The 19784-nt window shown below is 57.5% G+C and overlaps 1 protein-coding gene and 1 non-coding gene across 15 annotated transcripts in view; both read right to left on the bottom strand.

Annotated features, from left to right (window-relative positions):
• Positions 1-1540: 1540 nt before the first annotated feature.
• PRRC2B (proline rich coiled-coil 2B) overlaps positions 1541-19784 on the bottom strand; it is an 89178-nt gene continuing 70934 nt past the window's right edge. For 6 of the 14 annotated variants that reach the window (XM_042964003.1, XM_042964010.1, XM_042964006.1 and 3 more), the window contains 13 exons: positions 18534-18616; positions 17878-18066; positions 17536-17733; positions 17006-17092; positions 16185-16289; positions 15838-16030; positions 14895-14992; positions 13820-13947; positions 13005-13245; positions 10033-10212; positions 9361-9452; positions 7152-7233; positions 1541-5841 (listed from right to left, as the gene is read on the bottom strand). In XM_042964003.1, coding sequence (XP_042819937.1) covers positions 5707-5841; positions 7152-7233; positions 9361-9452; positions 10033-10212; positions 13005-13245; positions 13820-13947; positions 14895-14992; positions 15838-16030; positions 16185-16289; positions 17006-17092; positions 17536-17733; positions 17878-18066; positions 18534-18616 — 1811 coding nt within the window. In that variant the 3' untranslated portion in view covers positions 1541-5706. Of the gene's footprint in view, positions 5842-7151; positions 7234-9360; positions 9453-10032; positions 10213-13004; positions 13246-13819; positions 13948-14540; positions 14602-14894; positions 14993-15837; positions 16031-16184; positions 16290-17005; positions 17093-17535; positions 17734-17877; positions 18067-18533; positions 18617-19784 lie in introns of those variants that run through there. The other 8 variants (XM_042964007.1, XM_042964008.1, XM_042964009.1 and 5 more) reach the window with 8 other exon arrangements.
• Positions 10977-11060, bottom strand: LOC122233329. The gene has a single exon (XR_006210888.1). It is a non-coding gene; the product is annotated as a small nucleolar RNA SNORD62 (small nucleolar RNA).

Below are 19784 nucleotides of genomic sequence, written 5' to 3'. Positions count from 1 at the left end.
ACCGTTCTCCCCGGCCTCACTCTTCCTGGGCCTCTGGGGTATGTATGCTTTCGTCTCGAGGACGGGAAGGGTGCTGCTGATTTGAAAACCGCAATTGAGGTTCTTGATCGTCTGCAAGAATTTTTATTTCCGGGAATGTTGGTCAACCCAGCATTAGAGAACATCGGTTAAGTGTGTGGTGATTGAGGCGCCTGGGGGGGCTCCGACGGTTAAGCGGCCGACTCGAGTTCCGCCCTTGTCATGCCCCGCATTGGGCTCTGTGCTAACAACTTGGAACCTGCTTGAGTTTCTCTCCCTCTCTCTGTCCCTCCCCTGCTGGCGCACACACTCTCAAAAATAAATAATGAACTTAAAAAATGTGGTGGTTACTTCTGACAAGCAGGCTTCTCCCAAGGCTGTGTAGACCGTGCAGGGGCTCCGTGGGGCTGGCTCCTGGTGTAGTTCCCTAAACTCCTGTCCCTGGGGGCAGTAAATCCAGGGAAAGGGTACCGATGCTAGAGCTGAGACAGCCCATGCCCAGGTCCCAATTCAGAAGGAGTCCTTTCTCGTGGAAAGTGTCCAACCTGGGAGTGATTCGTAAGCTTCTTATATTAATTGGTGCCAGGCAGCTATGTTAACTACTACCGTTACTTCTTTGAATCCACACGACCCCATGAGGTGGGCACAGTTCAAAGTGTGCCTCTGGGGTGGGGAAGTGTCCTTCCCAGCTCCCAGTCTTGGAGTTGTGGGGTGTGGGGTGGGCAGCAGAACTGAGAGGATCACCGCTGGGACTCCGATCCAAGCTCTTGATCCTTCACTGGCCCCAGACGAAAGAACTCCTCCCTCCTACCCCAAAGCGCTGCACTCCTTTCTCCTCCCAGCAAAAGAAGGGGTCACCACCAATAAAACGTCAAATCGGGGATGCCTGGCTGGCTCAGAGGGTAGAGGATACAACCCTTGATCTCAGGGCCATGAGTTCAAGACCCACCTTGGGCATAGAGCTTACTTAAAAAAAAAAAAAAAAAAAAAAAAAGTGACAAATGCTTGCTCCTCTGACCCACCCACTTCTCATGGGAAGCAGGGGGAGGGCAGAGGGCAGGCAGATGTCCTGCACACCTTTAATATCACTCACACAGATAAAGGGCGGAGATTGCTAATGCAAACCCATTTGGAAGATGCACCCCACCTACAGGTTTCGATCCCTTCCCTCCCCCACCTTGCTTTAAAGCATTTCAGCCAAGTCACTCTGGATTTCCTCAAGCACTCTGTAAAAACTCTTAATTTTGTCAAATGACGGAAAATCGAGGGACACACAGCCTGAGAAAGCACATTCAGCTTTAGGGCTTTTTTTTTTTTTTAATTTTTTTTTATTTAAATAAGGAGAATTCTTTCATATGGAAAGAGCTAGTACAATCACATATTTGAAAGGAGAAACAATAGGTACTGATCGGAGGGAAAGGGCAAAGGGTGAGTGTGCCACCATGGCCTGCTGAATCCATGATTCCGTTTCCCATCCAAGGCAAAAGCTTCCCAGAAAACGTATAAACAAGCTGCACGTTACACCTTTAGCCATCGTCTGCCCTTTCAAATATCTGGTCTACATGAAAAGACAAAGAGAGGAAAGGCCAAAATAAAAACAAAAGGGAACAAAAACAAAACACAACCCTCTTAAGAACAACAACAAAAACCCCAAACCCTTTTACTACACAAGGCGTGAAGTCAAAAGCTTAGAGTACAGTATCCCCTTTAAACAATGGAAGAAAGTCATCCACACAGAGCCTTAGTAGAAATTTCCAGTCTGAGGCTTCCTAACATGCTGAACACAGGGTCCTGGGGACACGGTCCCCCAGCCAGGGTGGGGAAATGGTGAACAGCAAGATCAGATGCGCCTGAACATCACTAGCCAAATATGTGCTGGTGGTCCTGGAGGAGGGCATGGCTAGGGGACAGTGTCAGACCCCGACACTGAGCCACCCTGTCCCAGGTGAGCTCGGTCTTAGGTCCATCTCATTTTCAAGCAGGACGAGCTGGCTTTCCGGAAGTCTGCGTTTCCCATTCATCACAAACCGTGACAAAGCAGAGGCACTCTGCAGTGTCCTCGGTTGTCAAAGGCCATTTCCAACTGACCTTCTAACCCAGGCTTGCTCTGCAAGAAGTGCAAAGGGACATACAGATTTGAGGGGCAACATGCAGCCGCTTGGTGGAGGGAGACAGAACAGCAGGGAGGGGCTTTACCGGTTTGCCACACACTGCCTCGGTGGGCCGTCTCTGAACACGGCCGTGCAACCACGTGCACACCCTCGGCCTCCTTGGCTCTGAGCATCATTCACAAACCTCACCCACCATCCAGAAGGCAGATCCTGAAGACGGGAAGGCGAGGGCGTAGTTGGAGACCCGATGTCGACATTTAACAACAAGATACCCCAATATCCCCAGAAGTGGCTGGATGACCACAGCTTTGAACTCAACCAACCGATTTCTGAGTGTGTAGGTCCATCCTTTGTTTTCCCTCTTGAGGAACCCAGAGCCAGAAGTGTATGAATTCCAAGTTTGAAAACAAAAGTAAGGTGGATTAAAAAGGGGGAAGCCACAGTAAAGAAAACCAGACCAAATACAACTGGCAGAGAAGTTTTCAGTGGGTGTATGCCTCTCGGATACTCGACCCCACACTCTGAGACTTCGCCCCGTTCAGTAGCTGGCACTGGACGGACGCTCCTGCAGGGTCGCCTGTTGCCGAGCAACGGGCTGCACCATCAATGGCCAAGGCCAAGCTGCCAGCATCAGAAGGGAGGCAAAGGTGCGGTGAGAGAGCTCCGACCCCTCCCCTCCCCCCAGTCTCGGCAGCAGGAAAGCTAAGTGCTGGTCTTCACCTGTTCCCACCAAAGGCCCCACGGCATCCTGGCAGAGGCCTCTGCGTGGATTTACACTCTGAGGATGAGGGTTTGAAACCAAAATAAGACCCTAAGCCCCATTAACCTTGAGCGCGGTTCTAAAACCACATGAAAGGAAGAGATATTGCACCTTAAACACCTCTGCACTAAAAACTGCATTTCATCAGACCAAGGAAGGGACGGGACGTCGGGCAGGCCTCAGGTCTGCCCTCTGCCCCGAGTCCAATTTAAAATCTGCATCTTAGTGGGAAAGAGACGGCAGCTCGGGCACACGGAGGTGGTGAATGCACTGAACTTCACATGCAATTTCCTGGCCTTTCCTGCACAGAATAATTCAGACATTATATATAAATAGAGCAGTGAAACATTTACTGGTTTTCACCTAGACCTACAACATCAATACATATAAATAAATTCTAGTGTTTTGTTTTGTTTTTTTTTATTGGGGAGGGGGAGGAGAGAAAATACAAGGGTAGAGAGAAGGGCTGGAGAACAGGTGACCTTGTTTTTATTTTTTCTCAAAACAGGGAGGACTGTCACCCTGACGGCAGGTTTGCCTGCAGGGTACGTCTTGAGTGTGTAACAGCATCCACGACTGTTCTTTGAATTTCAAAACGAGAAAGCCTTTTTTTCCTTTTGACATACAACGTGCACCGGAATTAGGTGTGAGGGTGTGGCCGTGTTTCTAAGTGTACAGGTGAGCGAGGGTGGCTCCTGCGGGGGCAGGTGGTGGCAGAGGAGAGCTGTCGGCAGGGCGGCTGGTCACGGGGACAGCAGTCACACACTTGCAGGGGAGAGAAAGAGCAGGTGCGCACACGGGGGCGGTTGAGTGCGGGCAACTCCTCGAGTGAGCGGCCCTTCGAGAATGGACCTCAGAGTAAGCTAAGCTTCAGGCATGAAGGTGACCAGCTGGTAAGCGAGGTCTGAGGGTGGAGGCAGGAGGGGGAGCGCGGCAAGCTGCAGACTAAGCAACAGGGCGGCTTTCGGGAAAGCCGGCCCTCTCCGGGTGGGCCCCGCAGACACCCGGCACCCTTGCGGGCAGGACGTGCCCCCGCTTCCTTAGAGCAGGGAACGGGGACAGGGAGTCGCGTGCACAGTTCCTGAGGCCCTGCCCTGCCCGGTTCTGCACTGAACATACAGCTCAGAGCCACAGGGTGTTACACGTCTGTGGTGGCACTCAGGGTGGACTCTGCGGGGCACGTCCCCACTCACCGGCTGCTTGTCCTCTGAGCCAGATCCTCCCAGGAGCCGCCAGCGGGCTGGCTGGTTAGATGCTCTGCAGAGCACGTGCATTACTTGACATTTCCCTTCCCCTCTCCCTGGAATGACAAAACCTGGGACGATTTCCTTCTAGTTCTTATTTTAAGAAGAAACAACAAAAAACCAGCATAAAATGGCTCACACAAACAGTTTGCCAGAGGCATCGCTGCAGACTTAAGAGGCTGTCGTTTTCCCCCGAGGCCGCCCCCAGGCTGCTGAGGAACAAGGGTCAGACCCTCAACCCTCCCTGCCCCGGGACCCTGCCCCAGTCATCTGCAGAGACGGACACCCACTGCCCAGCTCCGGTGCCTCTGTCCCAACAACCCGGGTCTGCCTTGGGAGCCAAAAAAAAAAAAGAAAGAAAGAAAGAAAGAGAAAAAAGAAAGGGATCCCTCCCAGCAGCCTTGCAAGCCACACGCCTCTGCCGCAGACCCAGTCAGACAACCGTCCGTGCGCCCCTGTCCCCACGAGAAGGGGCCTCACGATCTCCAGGGACGAGCTGGGTGAAAGATGGCAGGACAGGAAGATCCAGACAAGAGACAGGCTCAGGAAGAAAAGAGGAGGGCATGTCACGGAAGGCTTCGAGAAGGGCGTGCGGGTCAGACAGCAGCCCCCAGGTGCTAGAGCCCTAGACGCGGAGGCGCCGCGGGGCCCGCGGCGCGGTCAGCTCGCACCGTCCGGGTCACGCCGGAAAACGCCGGTGACTGTGTATCTCCGTGGTTTACCTCAGGTGCCCCGGGGTCAGCATGTCCACCGGCCGTAGAAGGGTCCAGGACAGAAACTCTGTGTAATTCCTACGCTAAAATCGTCATCAGCTTCACTGGGCTGTCCCTACACTCCAGGGGTCCTCAGGCCAGGGGCGAGAATCCAGCCGTGACACCGACCCGCCTCCCCTGTCTCGCTCGCTGCTCCCAAGCAGGCAGCCGCCCCCGGCACGGCCCGGCACCGATTCACCGACGGAGGAAGCACAGGGGGTGGGGGGCGCCCGCCTGCGTCAGGTGTTAAGGGATCGCAGCGACGGACCAGCGGAGCGGCAGACGCGGTTAAGGGTAGGACCGGAACAGGAGGAGGTGAGGGAGAGGACGGCAAAGTAGAAAAGTTCAGCTACGCAGACATAGCTTGTGTTTTTGTTTTTCTTTTCCTTCCGCCTTTGTAAAAACTTCAGCTGCTTTTTACAACAGAAAGCCTCCAACTACAATGGCCCTGCTGACAAACCACTGTGCCTGGGGCCGGGAAGGCTGGGGACCCAGCGGCGGAGCGGGGTGGGGGGGGGGGGGGGCGAGCTCATCTGTACTGCACAAAGGTGGGAGTCACTCCACAGTCACGGTGGAAAGGAGGCGGGGACGACATGGGGTCGGGGTCGTTTGCTTGCTTGCTTGTTTCGTATTAAAGCGAGCAGGTCAACGTCACGTATCCACGGGGGCAAGCCGGTTGGACGATGGAGCTCTCAGGAGTGGAGAAGAGAAGGGAGGTCTCTCAGTCCGGGCCGGGTGGTTGGACGGTGGATCTGGTGAGATGTCAAGGCCGAGCGGGGGCCCTGGCCTCAAGGCGGGGGGCGAGGCGTGGCCAAGCACCTTCAGGCCTTGCTCTCCTCCACTTTGACCGCCCGAGGCTTGATTGCTCCGGTTCTCTTCATCTGGGAGGCGGCCGAGGGGGCCTCCTGAAGTTTCACAGCTCCCAAGCTGGGTTTTTCATCCACTCGTTGTTTGGCCTTTGGACAGATGAATGGGGACAAAGACAGTTACCCTTCCGTAGAAACACCGGTCTGGATACACAGCCCCCACCGCCCCCTGACTGCTTCTGAGTCACAGAGAAAAGCCACCCTAAGAAGCCCATCCTTTGGTGGAAGGACCGGACTGAGAAGGAACTGGCACAAGTAGGAAGGACACTGGCGTGAGATGCTCTCTCCCCTCCCACGGGTGCTGAGGGCGGTGATTCGGAGAGGCAGGAAGAGGCTGGGTCCTCCGGGAAGCATTCTGCGATGCCCACGGGCCTCTGAAGGAGCAGCACTTCCCAGGCCGACCCGAGAGACCTTTTCAAATCCGTGCCCCCCGTGCCCCAAGGGTAAAAGGCCCCCGACCAGATCCAAGTGCACCCCACGAGTCGGAACTCCCGGATGTTTGCCGAGGGGCACGGGGCCACTAGGTGGACTTGGTCCTCCCCAATCTTGGACCTCCCCCGTCTCCCGCTCCGTGGAGACCTTTCCCCAGGACCCTAGTATGCCCTCGAGATTCCCAGCCAGGGTCCCACTGACCTGCAGCTCTGCGCAGTGGACGGGTCACAGAGCGGCCAGCCTCGACTCTGCCCCCCCCCCCCCCCCGCCCCCACCGGGGTGCAAACTCTGGAAGAAAGCTTTAGCAGCTCAGTTCAAGCAATTCAAGGAGCGACCCTCCAGGGAACCAATCAAACTTCCACCTCCACCAGCCAGGAATGCGGTTCTAGTAAAAAACCACGCCTGATGCGTAGGAGCTCTGGAGCCCCATCGCGTTTTAGAGCAGTAGCCGAGAACGGTGCCTGAAGGCAGAGACCCTGAGAAACCCCTTCTGTCACAGAATGGGAAGGCGTCGTTCCACGTGTAATCCCACCCAGCCAAGACAGAGACGAGACACAGCACTTACTGGAGCCGGCACGCGCACGCACACACGCGCACACACGCACATGCACACACACGCGGCTTCTAGAGCTGACCCACAGACCTAACCGAGTCCCAGCGCCTTCACAGCCCAAATCGCTGTGGAAGGAGAGTCCACCTTCTGGCACCACCTCGTCAGAGGAATCCGCATCCTCCCTTCTCTGCAGGACAAGGAAGGATCCAGACGCCCGTCAAGAGGAGAAATGCCTTCGCCAGGAGGGACTCAGGCTGCCGGCTGCCGGCTCCCGGCGCCACACTCTAAGCGCTTAGGGCACGTCTCTCTTTATAAGAGGAGCACTCAAATGGGTTGGACACAGTCCCTTCTCTTTTGGCGCCTGGAGATGGGCCTAAGCGTCCGGGGCTGGAAGGTCTGGAAAGCCATCTTCTACCTGTTGAACGTAGTGTCCCTGCACAGAGCCCATGTTAACTGCTGATCCAGAGGGCTTCCCACTGGGGCTAGCAGAGCTAGGCCTGAAAAAACCAAAGGCAGGGGGTGAGAACACGCGCGTCGCCAGACAATGGAGTCAAGCCTAGCACACAGCGCGGCCCTGGCTCGGGCGGCACCCTCTCCGACAGAGGAAAGCCAAGACCTCGGACAGCCAGAGTGCAGAGGGTGCCGGGGCGGCTCACGCAGACGCACCCGAGGGCACAGAGGCCGAGGCCCCTGCCGTGGGCAGACACTGACCAGACGGGTGGACGGGCACCGACCGTCTCTCAGGGTTTGGGGGGTTTGGGCCAATGGGATTCTGTGACCCAGACACACGGTCTATGCAGCTGACTTAAGGGCGGTGCGGAGTATTTTCTTAGGTTTTCACTTTTGTATACGATGGGGGTGGGAGGGGCGGAAAGGGAAACCAAGAGCAACAAAAATCTTTCAGGACGTCTTTCTGAAGGTGTTCCACTGACTGGACAATCAGTTCTCGTGGACGCTAATTACATGCCACGTGGAGAAAAAGATTCTGTGGTCAAAAGCTTGAGAAGTGCTATGTGCTGAGTTTGTCAGGACCCGCGATGGTGGGGGTACCTAGACCCCTCTCGTGCTGAGGAGCATGACCCCCCAATAAGCACGTCCAAGGACCTGACCGGAGGGCCCTTTTGTGGCAGGACGTGCCTCAGAAGCTCTGCGTCCAGAAAACACGGGAAACACTGCTCTGTGAAAATATACCAATTTTCCCAACCCCAGTAACATGCCGACCGAACAAAGGCTATCCGTTAATGTTTATGTTTTCTACATAGTCTTTCTCCAAAGAGTTGGCTGCTGCCATTCTTACGCTAAATAGACACGGACGACTCCTGTTATGTGAGTTTCCGTGTTCTGGTTTGTCTCTGTCCTTGGATGCGGCTAAATGCCACCTGTGGCAGCCATGGGGACACAGCATCTGTTCATCTGCGAAGCTTCCTCTAGTCCAAACTACGCTCACTGTTCTGTGTGGCTGTCTGGCTGCACCTTTCCTACAGTTCTGTTGTTTTGACCTTTGTGAAAAGTATGGTTGGGGAACAAAACAAATAAACAAAAATAAGTGAAGCCAAGAGAATAAAAGAAGAACAGAAAAGATGATGAAATGGGGAAAAGGTCACAAAAAACGCCTTTCTCTGGAAATGTGGAAGTATGGAATGACCAGACGGACGGGACAGAGGAGAAACGCAGCCTCGACACTCCAGGAGCGACAGGGCAGCGTGGCCACGGCACGAAGACTCGAGATGGCGACCTGATGTGCAACAGCGTTCCCTTCAAGGGGCCCGGGCCGCCCCGGAACCGGGCTGCTAACCTCTCACAGGGCAAGGGTGCTGTGAGCCGTGCGCGTCTGTTCTCCCCACCCCCTGCCCTGCAAGCCCGAGGGCTCTCCAGGCTTCTCCCACATGAGACAAGAGTTGGCTGCACCCACCCGTGGGCCCCACGCCACAGCATGCTGCCTCCCGTCCCCGCACACTTCTCCTCAGGGGCGAGCAGGTCAGCGAACCACTGGTTCTGCCACTTTCTAGTAGAAGGAATTCAGCACAGGGATTCACACAAAGCCACCTCCAGATCCAGCTAAGTAAGGGACCCGGGGCAGCTATTGGAGGCAGAGACCGAGGCCAAGGACGCAAAGAGAAGGTGCCGGTCCGCGCTGTGGGAGGCACGGACGCCCCTGTGAGGCCAGCAGCCACCGGCCTGGCAGGGCCAGAGGCTCGGTGCAGGGGACAGGCAGCCCTGAGGAAAGGGAATTCTCCCCGCCTTCCAGGGCGTGTACCTTCCTGGCCAGTAAATCCTTTGTAAAATCTGGTGAGAAAGCTGTGAGCAGTCGGGATGGGCCTCACACTAGTAAACATCCGTTGTTCCTTTTCCTACCTTTCCAGAAAACTCTCCCAAACCAGAGCATTTTATTATGACGATTAAAGGCAAACTGCTCTGACAGTTCCTGATTTCTCCATGGTTAACTAAAACAGGAGTGTGTCCCAGCACTGAAACTTCAAGGTGACACGTGGCCTCCAAGGGGACCCAGCCTCAGGGCCCTTCCGGGGCTCTCCCTGGTCCCCTAGGACTCGCCAGCACCACTGAGTCGCATCTAGACCAAGTACTCGGCGATGCAGCATCCGACTCCCAGGGCATTTCTTTACCTGTAAGTCTGCGGCGATGGCACGGAGCCTCCTGAAGGAACATTCTGTTTACTGTCGGCAAAGTGGAAGCCCTTCATCTCCATCTGAGAGGACTAAAGACACCAAGAAGGAATGAGGGGTCACTCGATGGCCCTGGAGACACCTGGCCCTCACTGAACCGCCCGTGCAGAGCCGATGAGGACTTCTGCGGACAGAGGAATTCTCTAAAGAAACGCGTACTCCCCTGCCCCCCAGTCTAGGCTCAGGAGGCGGCTTCTTTAAGTGGGAACTGTACTCTGTGTTTTTGTTTTTTTGAAGTGCAGTGGGGAGACAGGACTGTGCGTCACCACCGGGACGGCCATCAGCAGAGCCCAGGCCAGACGCATTTTCTGGGGATCTGGGGGACCGGTCTCTGAAATGGCCCCACAGCGGCTCCACAGGCCGAAGGGCCCAAGCATCAGCATCAGCTACCACACTCCTCCCCTCTGCTCTGGGCCTCGGTTCCCATCGCTAGCTTACACAGGAACCAAGGGGGGCCCGCCATGGGGTTCCCCACGAGCAGGAAACCAGTGGTCTGGTGAGGCCAAGAGCTTGCCCCTCACCTAGACCTCTGGCACTTTCTGCCACAACAGTGGTTCCTGACTAGCTAGTAAGGGTTCTCCCCAGGACGCGACAGGATGAAGTCATCCTTACCTCTCTGCTGGTGTTAAGGACCGAAGGCTGGGACCCAGGTGGAAGGATTCGTCGGGGAGCCCCGACGGAGAGGCTCTGCCCCTGTGGCAGCTGGATGGACTGTGGCAGAATCAGGGGCTGCTGCCCGGAGCCGTACCGAGGCAGAGGCAGCTGGGAGCCAGGCAGCGGCATCGTCAGCTGCTGGATGACAGGGACAGTCAAGAGGAGGCATGGATGTTGGGGAGAAAGCCACAGACTACTGGTCACACCTGCCCCCAAGAGCAAACACAGATTATGCTTCAGGTTCTCATTTCCAGACAGCTAAAGAGAGGCCTCTGCATAGCCATAGGTTCTGGGTTTCTGTTCGAGCACACCCTCTGAGGGAGGGGCAGGTGTGATCGCCAGAACAAGGCAGGGGGTGAAGATAAGCCCAAGGCCACGCACGCGGCTCCTCTCTTGGGCTCCAAGAGCCACGTGCACCCCAGACCTTCTTGCTCGCACCCAGCAAGGGTCCGCTCAGTGCACGTTACGTGCCGGGGAAGCACCAGGACATGGTCAGACCAGGGAGTGGCAAGGACCCAGCATGTGGAATGTGGGCAGCAAACCAAACCCCATGTGTGTGGGGGATGGGGAAGAGGAAGGGAAGGTCAGGAAGGCTTCTTAGGAAGCAACGTCCAAGCGAGCCCCCAGAGACGAAAGCTGTGTGGATGTGTATCTTTGGCCTCTTTTGTGCAGCACAAAAAGGCAAAACTCCTCTGTGGCTTTGCTATTGCTCTAACGGTGATACAAAACAAGACACAACTGGGTTCTGGGGTTCTGGGGTTCAGGGGTTCTGGAACTGAACTGGAGACTCTGGATCCTTCTGAAGGCTGTTATATCAGAAAAAAGTGGGGGCGGTGGGGGGGGGGTGACAGGGAGGAGAGGGGCCTGGAGACTCGGGACTGGCGCAAGGAAGCCACTTGTCGTCTCTCAGTCACTTTCCTCTTCACCCCCTGCGTTGAGTCCACAGTGGAGGGTCAGAAGGATCTATTGGAATTGCATCACTGAGACGAGCAGCAGCCAGAGCCTCCAGACCCCAGGCTCCTCCCTGCACACGGCAGGGAGCGGGACGAGGAGGAGGACGGCGCTGTATCTCGGGAGACTCGTGTTCCGGGGGCACCCTGGCTGGTGTGTGGAGAACAGACTGTCAGGCCCAACAGCAGAGGTGGGAGATCAGGGAGGAGCCCCCACGGGAGCCTGGATGGGGAGGAAGGTGGAGGGCGGGGATGAGGCATGGCTGGATTCGGAATGCTTTCCACAGGTAGGGCCAACAGGACCCCTGCGGAAGGATCAGAGGAGGCGCAAGGGGAAGCGGGGACCTACAGGGGACACGGACACGACAGCCAGGAGGACCGGGAGAACTCAGGTCTTGGACACGGTGCCAGCACGTGTCACGCAGGAGATGCCGCAAGACGCCAGAGCAGAGGCGACGCGTGACCCACAGGCTGGAGAACACAGCTGGGGGCACCAGGAAGACAGTCTGGATGGGACGCAGAGCCGCAGGGCTAGACAGGGGTCGGAGAGCAGAGCCCGCGGGACACGGAGAAGCCACAGACCAGGCGGGTAACGAGGAGGGTTTCGCCAGGATGGTGCCCGTGAACTGAGCGAAGGACAGGACTCTGGGGGAACGAGCATCTCTGGGTCAAGTGTGGCCGACGGGGCAGCAGGACGAGAGCAAAGAATAACCATTGGGAACTGATGCGTGTGCTTACACGATTTTGTTGGGTTTCTTTTTTTTTTTTTTTTTTTTTGAAAGGAGGAACAATAGGGTTGTCTGGGTATAATCCAGAGGACCCTCCTCCCCAGAGGGTGGCCCTGCGAGCAGCTCGTCTGTGTGCTGACGGGACATGTGCTGTAGGAGCGAGCAGGAAGCTGGCTGGAAGGGACGGGGGGGTGAGGGGGCCTCTCCCGGGCACGACTAGCCCACCCTGGTGGCAGGAGACCCGACACGAGATCTTGTTTCTCTAGGGACACCGTAAGCAAGATGCAGGCGGGTGGAAGGTGGTGAGGAGGAAGCTGCAAGTCAGGAGCGGGTGCTGGGGCGGCGGGTGAGGGACCGGGCCTGAGCGCGGCTGCCGGCGTGCAGCTGCAGGTGGTCTGAGCGGGGCTGGTGTTCTCCTGGCACAGACGGTTGTGCAAAGGCGGGACTGGACTCCACCAAGGTGGAAACACTGCAGGGGGGCCCAGAGAAGAGAAGAAGTGAGCAGAGAAGGAAGTGAGCCCATAGGGGGAAGGTGATAAAAAGGTGGCTGGAGCCGGGTGGCTAGAGGGAAAGAGCTAAGAAAGCAGAGGCGGTGACTGGGTAGGACCCTTAATCTTGAGATAAAGAAAGAGGTACAGTTTCTAGCAGTGACCGATCCAGACAGGATCATGGGCACAGAGGACCGGTGGCGGCAACAGGGCCTGTGCGTACAGAGACGACGTATCATCTACGCAGACGTCGAAACCACCAGCAGCTGTAACAGGAGCTGTGTCGCAGAGACTGGACCAGGGGCCAAAGGAGGAGAGGGGTGACCCCCGAAGGTGTCTGATATTGCGGACGGTCACGGGAGAGGACGACATGAAGCCAAATGCTAGATTCAAAATATGGACTCACTCACAGCAACACGGAGGCCAGTGCGGTAGTCAACACCATGGGCTCCAGAGCTGGGGTTTCAGGGAGAAGGGAGGGACAGCGGTCTAGAAGCATCGCTGGGAATGCCAGGAGGACGCACACACCTCATCTCCAAGCCCCCCCAGGATGAGGGCAGGAGAGAAGCCGCGGGAGAAGCAGCACTCTTGGGATAGGCACATGAGGTGGGAGACCTGGCCCCAGTTCTAGCAGCCCGAGGACCAGTCCCAATGGTCGCAAACAGCATGTAAGTCAGCACGCAGCGAGAGGCAGATACGAGGGAGAAAGCCGTGGTGGAAGAAAAAAGCCCAGTGTTTTGGGCGAGAGGGGCTGAATTCCTGACCTGTGGAAGCTGGGAGTCCAACAGCTGCGAGGCACCCAGGCCAGCAGCCTGGCCGAGCTGGCCCTCGTAGACCAGGGCTTGGTTTCCGCTCATGGGCTGGTAGGGGGAGCCGGACTGGGGCTTCACCATCTCCAAGGGCTGCATGCCTGGGAAGGCCGAGTAGGGAGGCTTCAGGGCCGTGCCTCCAGAGAGGATCATGGTGCTGGGCGGTGACAGGCTGGGGTGCATGTACACCTGAGATCTGCAAAAGCCAGACAGATAGTGGGTCGGGTGCAGGACTACACCAGGGGGTCTCAAATGAGGGCACACCCCACCATCCCCCAGAGGGCTTGCTAAAACCCACACTGCTGGCCTCCCCCTCAGAGTTTCTGACTCAGAAGGGCCTGGGACAGAGCCTGAGGATTTGCATTTATGACAAGCTCCTAGATGGTGCTGACGCTGCAGGTCTAGAGACCACAGTCTGAGCATCACTCGATTACACGAGCGAAATCATCCAGGCTGTACAAGGCACAGGAAAACCCAGGGGATGCCAAAAGCACAGGACCTCAGATGCGTGGGAAGAGCCCACCGAGGGTGGTGGGAGATGGGAAGAGGAGGGGCTCAGGAGGGGTAGGATGACAGGGAAAGGAAAAACAAGGCCAACCATCGAGTGCTATCAAGCCCACGGCAGCTCCTGCAGCAGGTTAATAATGACTCCGCGGTGCCGAGACCACCACGCCCCCGACCCACCGCCAAGCAGAGAATTGTGGAGCGGAAACAGTCCAGAGGGGCACATCCACGGGCCGCGGGGGCCTGAGCTTCTGGCTGCACCTCACCTGAAGGGCTGTAAGGAGCTGAAGATCTCCTGAGACTGGGAGACGGGGAGCCCGCCCCTCAGTCCAAGCTGGGCCTGAGCCTGCAGAGACGTGTGAAGGGAAATCGGGATCTGCTGGGCAGCGGCAGCCTGTGGTGGGAAGCCGGGCAGGTAACCGCAGTGCCCTCCAGGGTGGGTGTCTGCCCCCCCGCCACACCCCCTGCTCCACGCAGCAGCTCAAACACTGCCCCAAATGCAAACTGGAGCATGGCCTTCCGGTGCTTTCCTTGCTCTTGGGGAAAAGGCAAAACCTGGGTATCAACCCCAAACCATGATTTCCTACGTTGGGTTCTATACAACAGCAAGAACGAATTCTGGCTACAGCTGTCCACAGAGGTGCATTTCAGCATGCACCTGTCAACGGGAAACATACACGAAAGCTACATTCAGTATGATCCGGTTAGGTGAACATCGATACATCATAAATCTCAACAACGTAATGTTTAAGAACATGTTTCATAAAGAGATCAGGACAGGCCAAGTCCTCTGTTCTCTGTCCCCAAATCTACTTCTGCCCAAGGGCCCCACCATCCAGGCACACAGGTCCATGGGGTGCCAGACCATCAAAGGCCCCACACCAGGTTCAGGAGGGAGACTTCCAGAACTCTGCCCCTTGCAGCACAGAAAATAGAAAATACGCCCATCCTGCACGAAAACAAACACCTGCACATTTCTAAAACTACCTCTTTCTAACGCATCCATGCCTGGGAGTCTAGGCCTTTCTTCTCTTCATCAGAAGGACACCTGATACCAAAGGATACCAAAGAGAATTCCATTTCAGCTAATTCCCCAGCTAGGACACAGGAAGAACTGACAGAGGGGATCTAGGAGTCTAGAGTGCCAAGCTCCATTCCTCTTCCCTGCCTCTCCTGTGTTCATTCACCAAACATTTCCTGCCTGCTAGGATGGGCTGGGTGCTGGGCGGTCCACGTGAGGGGACACAGAAACAAGACAGTACGCAAGTCGAGAAGGGAAGTTAATTCCACCGTGTGCTGCATCCCCATCCCCCACGGGGCCACCTGTCCGGCTGTCATCACCTGCTGGTAACTCTGCTGCTGAGGTATCGTCTGAGGAACCAGCCGAGGCTGACCTGCAAACACGTGGCCGTCCAGGTACAGAGGTGGCAAGTGGCTGCCTGCAAACAGAACCCGAGAGCAGACAGGACAGGGTCAAGCCTCACCCCTCCTGAACGTCCACGCACGCACACTTTCCTGGGGAATCAGTGGGAGGGATGGAGTGTGTGCAGAGCCTGCTCGGTCCCCAGCTGCTGGCCCTGCGCCCCACAGCCCCACACTTGCTCGCCCCCAGGGGAACGCGGGCCCGGGGGGGTGGACAACTGACCTCGCTCACCAGACCCCGGGCCCACTGAACCACACCCTGGGGAGGGGCTCCACTGCAGCTCAGGCAGCCCTGGTCTCAGCCCCTACTCCTCTGTCTCCCTGCACGGAGTCCACGGTGGAGAGCAGGACGGTCCACTGGAAATGCGTCGAGACCCTGGCAGCTGGGCCCTCAAAACCCCTGCCCTCTCCCTTGGGGGCACCAACACAGCGGTCTACCACTGATGGGCCACCTGCGAGGGCTTGGCCGACACGAAGCACTTTGCAGGTTGACTCTGTGTCACGAGCTAACAGCCCAGAGAGAACCAGGTGTATCTCACAGAGGAAGGAAGGGGCCGTGGCCCGGAGGGCTGAGCCACTCGAAGGCGGAGAGGACACGGCCCCTGCATGTGACCCGGCTCTGACTCCAAGCCCTGTCTCTGCTTGCCCCTGGTCTGCTTCCCACACCACAGAAGGGACGCAGGGTAGAGGGGAGGGCCAGGGGTCTGTAGCACCTGGGAGGCCAGGACCACCCGGCCCATCAACAAGCCCCTACTTTTGCACACTCAAGTCAGGGTAGGGGGAGGCGCTCAGGGCCGGCACCACTTTTCTCCCGACAGCGAAGGGAGGCTCCCTGAGCTGGTTCAGGTGAGGGAGGAGATACCTGGAAGAGAAGCAGAGGGTGCTACGGAGGCCACGGGCATGGGCGGCATGGAAACTCCGCCAAACGAGCTGTAGCTGACGCCGTTGGAGGCGCCCACAGAGGACGGGGGCTGGATTCCCGAGCCTGCGCCTCCCGGGGAGCTCTGCTCTGGCAAACTGGGTGAATTTTCCCAAGCCTTGCGTGCGGACTCCATCTGGAAAGCAAGGGGAGGGAAGAATTACTTCCAAGAAGGCGGGGGACGGCACAGATCGAGGCCCCAGGATGGGCGGGCGGGCGGGGCTGCGTGCTCCAGCCCTCGGCAAGCTAAGGCGCCCCGCAGCCTTCGCCTAGCGCCGGCCTGGCGTTACCTTCAGGGTGAGGTCGGCGGTGGGGAAGGACATTTGGGAGAGGCCGATGGCCCTCTGGATGTGATGATCACGCCGGAGGATGGGAATACTTTGTGTTAACCCAGCCTGGAAGGGGAAAGGAGACCATGGAACACGACAGGCACAGGGCCAACAAGACAGCAGAGCAAAACGCACCTTTGGTTTTGCCCGCGGGCGCTCAAGACCCCTACGGTGAACCTGCCGGGAGCAGACACCCAAGCTGATCTGCTCCGGTCGGTGGTCTTCCCCGATTCCCTCAACAGAAGTCTGTGGAGAGCCACCTGCACACCCACAGCCCACGGAGCACTCGGGCAGGGGCGGCCGCGCCAGGCACAACGACGGGCTGCCAGCACAGAGGCGCCGACGCCTGGCGTGGAGACCCCCAGGTCCCGTCTCCGCCCCCCACCAGAAACTGAACGAGGTCCCTGGTAACGTTTCTTCACACATGTGGCCAACAGACCCTCCCATGTGTGCCCAGTGCCCCTCAGCGTATCAGAGGGATTCTGAGTAAACACGTTGGTTTATCCCAGCACTACCAAACATACGTAACCACAGAACGTCAAATAACCGGGACCTGAGAAGTTCTGTTTTCCCATGGTAAGATCACAAAACCGGGGCACAGGACATTTATACAACATGCCCGAGGACACGTAACCAGCTAGAGAACGCATTTTGCCGCGCACCCAGGCCTGACCCCAAAGCTGGTGTTGGCCCCCTCCTCTGGCTTCAGAGCCCCCCAGAAGCCTTGCTCCTTTCTCTCCAGGGCCTGCCAGCACAAGAAACAGGGGGAAACACACACTCACGTTACTGGCCAAGGCATCCTGAAGTTTGACGACGGGATTCCCTGCGGGCCCAGAGGCAGAGCCAGGTGGCAAGCTGAAATCCGAGTCCTGAAGAGAAGGAAGAGCTCACTGAAATCATCTGCCCGCTTTTCAGAAGAGGCACACATTAATTCGATCCAGTCTCCAAGACTCAAGAAATCTAGTGGGCAGCGTCCACCAGATAGCACCCAAAAAAGGACGCCACCCCGTGACCCTCCCTCCGTGCTCCCTGCCTGTGCCCACTGGCCAATCCCGAAAGAGACAGTGAAGATCACTGGTCTGCCCAGCCTGAGAACCTGGCTGGTGTCAGAATAATCTAGAAGGCAGCTCAGTGGCACCTGCCTCATCCTGCAGGCTGACACACTCCCCCAGAGAGCTGCTCAGCTTCTGTCCCCCGGCTCTTTCTAGGTGACGGCCCCGTCTCAGCACCTCCCCTCCCTCTCCAAGTTCAAAACCACGGGGGACTTGTGAGGGGGGCTGGGGGGTGGGAAAGAAACACATCCAAGCCTCACTTTTGGATTGACTCCAAATTCAATGGGCGGCACCGGCAGCACAGAGTCCACGTGAATCTCCACCCCGTTAACGGGCGGGACGACGGCTCCCTGCAGCCGCTCGGCCCCCTCTGAGCCCTTCCTGTTCTTCAGAGAGCGCTCATTGCCAATGGGTCCCGGTCTGTGCTCCTTGCTCTGTCCTGAGCCTTGATCCGAGTCCTTGATAGAAAACCAGAGATGCTGAGAAACACGGGCTGGAAGGACCCCAGTCCCCAGCTTCTGAGCACCAGGAAGAGGGGAGAAGACCAGGGACGGCAGTCCCCTGCCCCGGCCCAGGCCTCCGTGGAGGGACTTCCAGCTGACCTTTGGCTCGGGCTGCTTCTGGGCCTGCTCCTTGTGGCCGTCAGCCTTGGGCTCCAGGCCAGGCCCGTTCATGTCCTCCGGCTTCAGAGTGCCATACGGGGAGCTGCGCTGGGAGGATGTTGCAGACGACTCCCGAGACTCGGCGCTCAGGTCAACGCCGCTATCCCCCTGGCTGCTCTTAAAACCCTGCTGTGCAAGGCACAAGACGGGTGAGAACCCTGACCCCCAAACTCCAACACGGGACCGCCCAGGAAGTGGGACCAAGTGCGTGGCTGAGACACACCCCCGTAAGCCTGTCCTCTTTAGCCCCGTCCTGACTTGGGCCCTGACCCGCCAACGGTACCCAGCAACTGAAGACGCGATCAAAAAAACCACGATATGCAATGGGCGCCAGGGATGGGGCCGCCAAACTCATTCCCTTGTGGCCAGGTCAGACAGGGCCTGACTGCCACCACGGGCCCGGTCGCCCACCCTCCCCAGAAGTCAGGAACAAAGACCAGCGCCAAGCCAGGGCCGGTGTAATCAGGCTCTGGGCCGGGCTCATCGGCTCGGCGAGGAAGAGCTGGGCTGGGCAAGGGTGCACGAGGCCCAGGACGAGCCGGCCGTGGGGGCGGCGGGCTCGCGCGCTGCCCGCGGGCGGCTCAGTGATCACTCACCTCGGCGGAGCCAGGCTCGGCGCTGTTGAAGGCAGTTGCGGCTTTAGTCCAGGAGTCGCTGGCCGGGGCCTGGACGGGGAGGGCTGCCCGAGGGTGCAAGACAGAGAGTCAGGGCCGCGCAGGGGAACCGCCTGGCTGGCGCAGCCCCTCCCAGCTCTCCTGCCCCATGCAGGGCACTGGAGCTGCTCTGGTAGCTTCACCCGACTTCCCAACATCCTCACACTCCAAGAAGCGTGCTTCCCTTTACTTCATCCGCTACTTGCTCTGGAAGGCACGCCAGCAACTTCTCGTTCACGTCCGTGAGAAAGCTGTACCGCTACTCCGTGTACTGACGTGGTCTTAATCTTAAGCCGACTGTTCATTTCTACGAGCCTGGCAGCTTCACAGAGTCTCTCGAGGATCTAGGCTGGTACTACTCAACCTCTGTTAGCTCGAGGACCACTCCAGGACTCCCACCAAAGCCGCAGAGCCTGCGTATGTACGCAAACCCGACGTGCTATTTTCAGAGCCAGGGACCCTCTGAAGCCGTGCGCGCGCCCCCGGGCTGAGCGGCCGGTGAGGCGGGTCCTGGCGGTAAAGGCCCGAGGGCAGGGGCTGGCGTCCAGCCTGCTCCGAGCGACAACCTGGGAGGTTATCTGAGGACATTCGGAGTGTGATACCCTGCTCACGTGTGCTACCAAATCAACTCACAGCCATATTTTATGAAGAGAAGATCATACTTTGAATCAGAGTTGAACGTCGTCCAGTGTTATTTGTAACGTGTTGGAACCTAGGTTTTAGCCCGGAACGTGACAGGCCAGGAGGGAAGATTCAAAGAATCAACACCTAGGACCCAGAATTTTGAGTGTCTGTCATGTGGCTCTGGGGTCACGTCACTGCACTCCAGGGTCCTCGGCTACTTTGTTTAACACACCGGAAATGGATAATTTCTCTAGGCTCCCCTGTGAAGCATCATGCTTTTCTTCACCTGTGTACTCTCCAGGGCTCTGCCTCAAGCAGGCATTAATGAAGAATCTGCTCGATTAACATGGTTTTGTATCTCAGGAACACCTGGGTGGCTCGGTCGGTCGGGCGTCCGACTTCGGCGCAGGTCATGATCTCACAGCTCGTGAGTTCAAGCCCCACGTCCGGCTCACGCTGTCAACGCAGAGCCTGCTTCTGGTCCTCTGTCCCCCTCTCTGCCCCCCTCTGACTCGTGCCCTCCCTCAAAAACAAACGCTAAAAAAAAAAAAAATTGTTTTTGTATTTTAA

Source organism: Panthera tigris, chromosome D4, assembly GCF_018350195.1.
Source record: "Panthera tigris isolate Pti1 chromosome D4, P.tigris_Pti1_mat1.1, whole genome shotgun sequence".
NCBI classification, from domain to species: Eukaryota; Metazoa; Chordata; class Mammalia; order Carnivora; family Felidae; genus Panthera; species Panthera tigris.
This window is presented reverse-complemented; position numbering and strand designations above follow the sequence as displayed.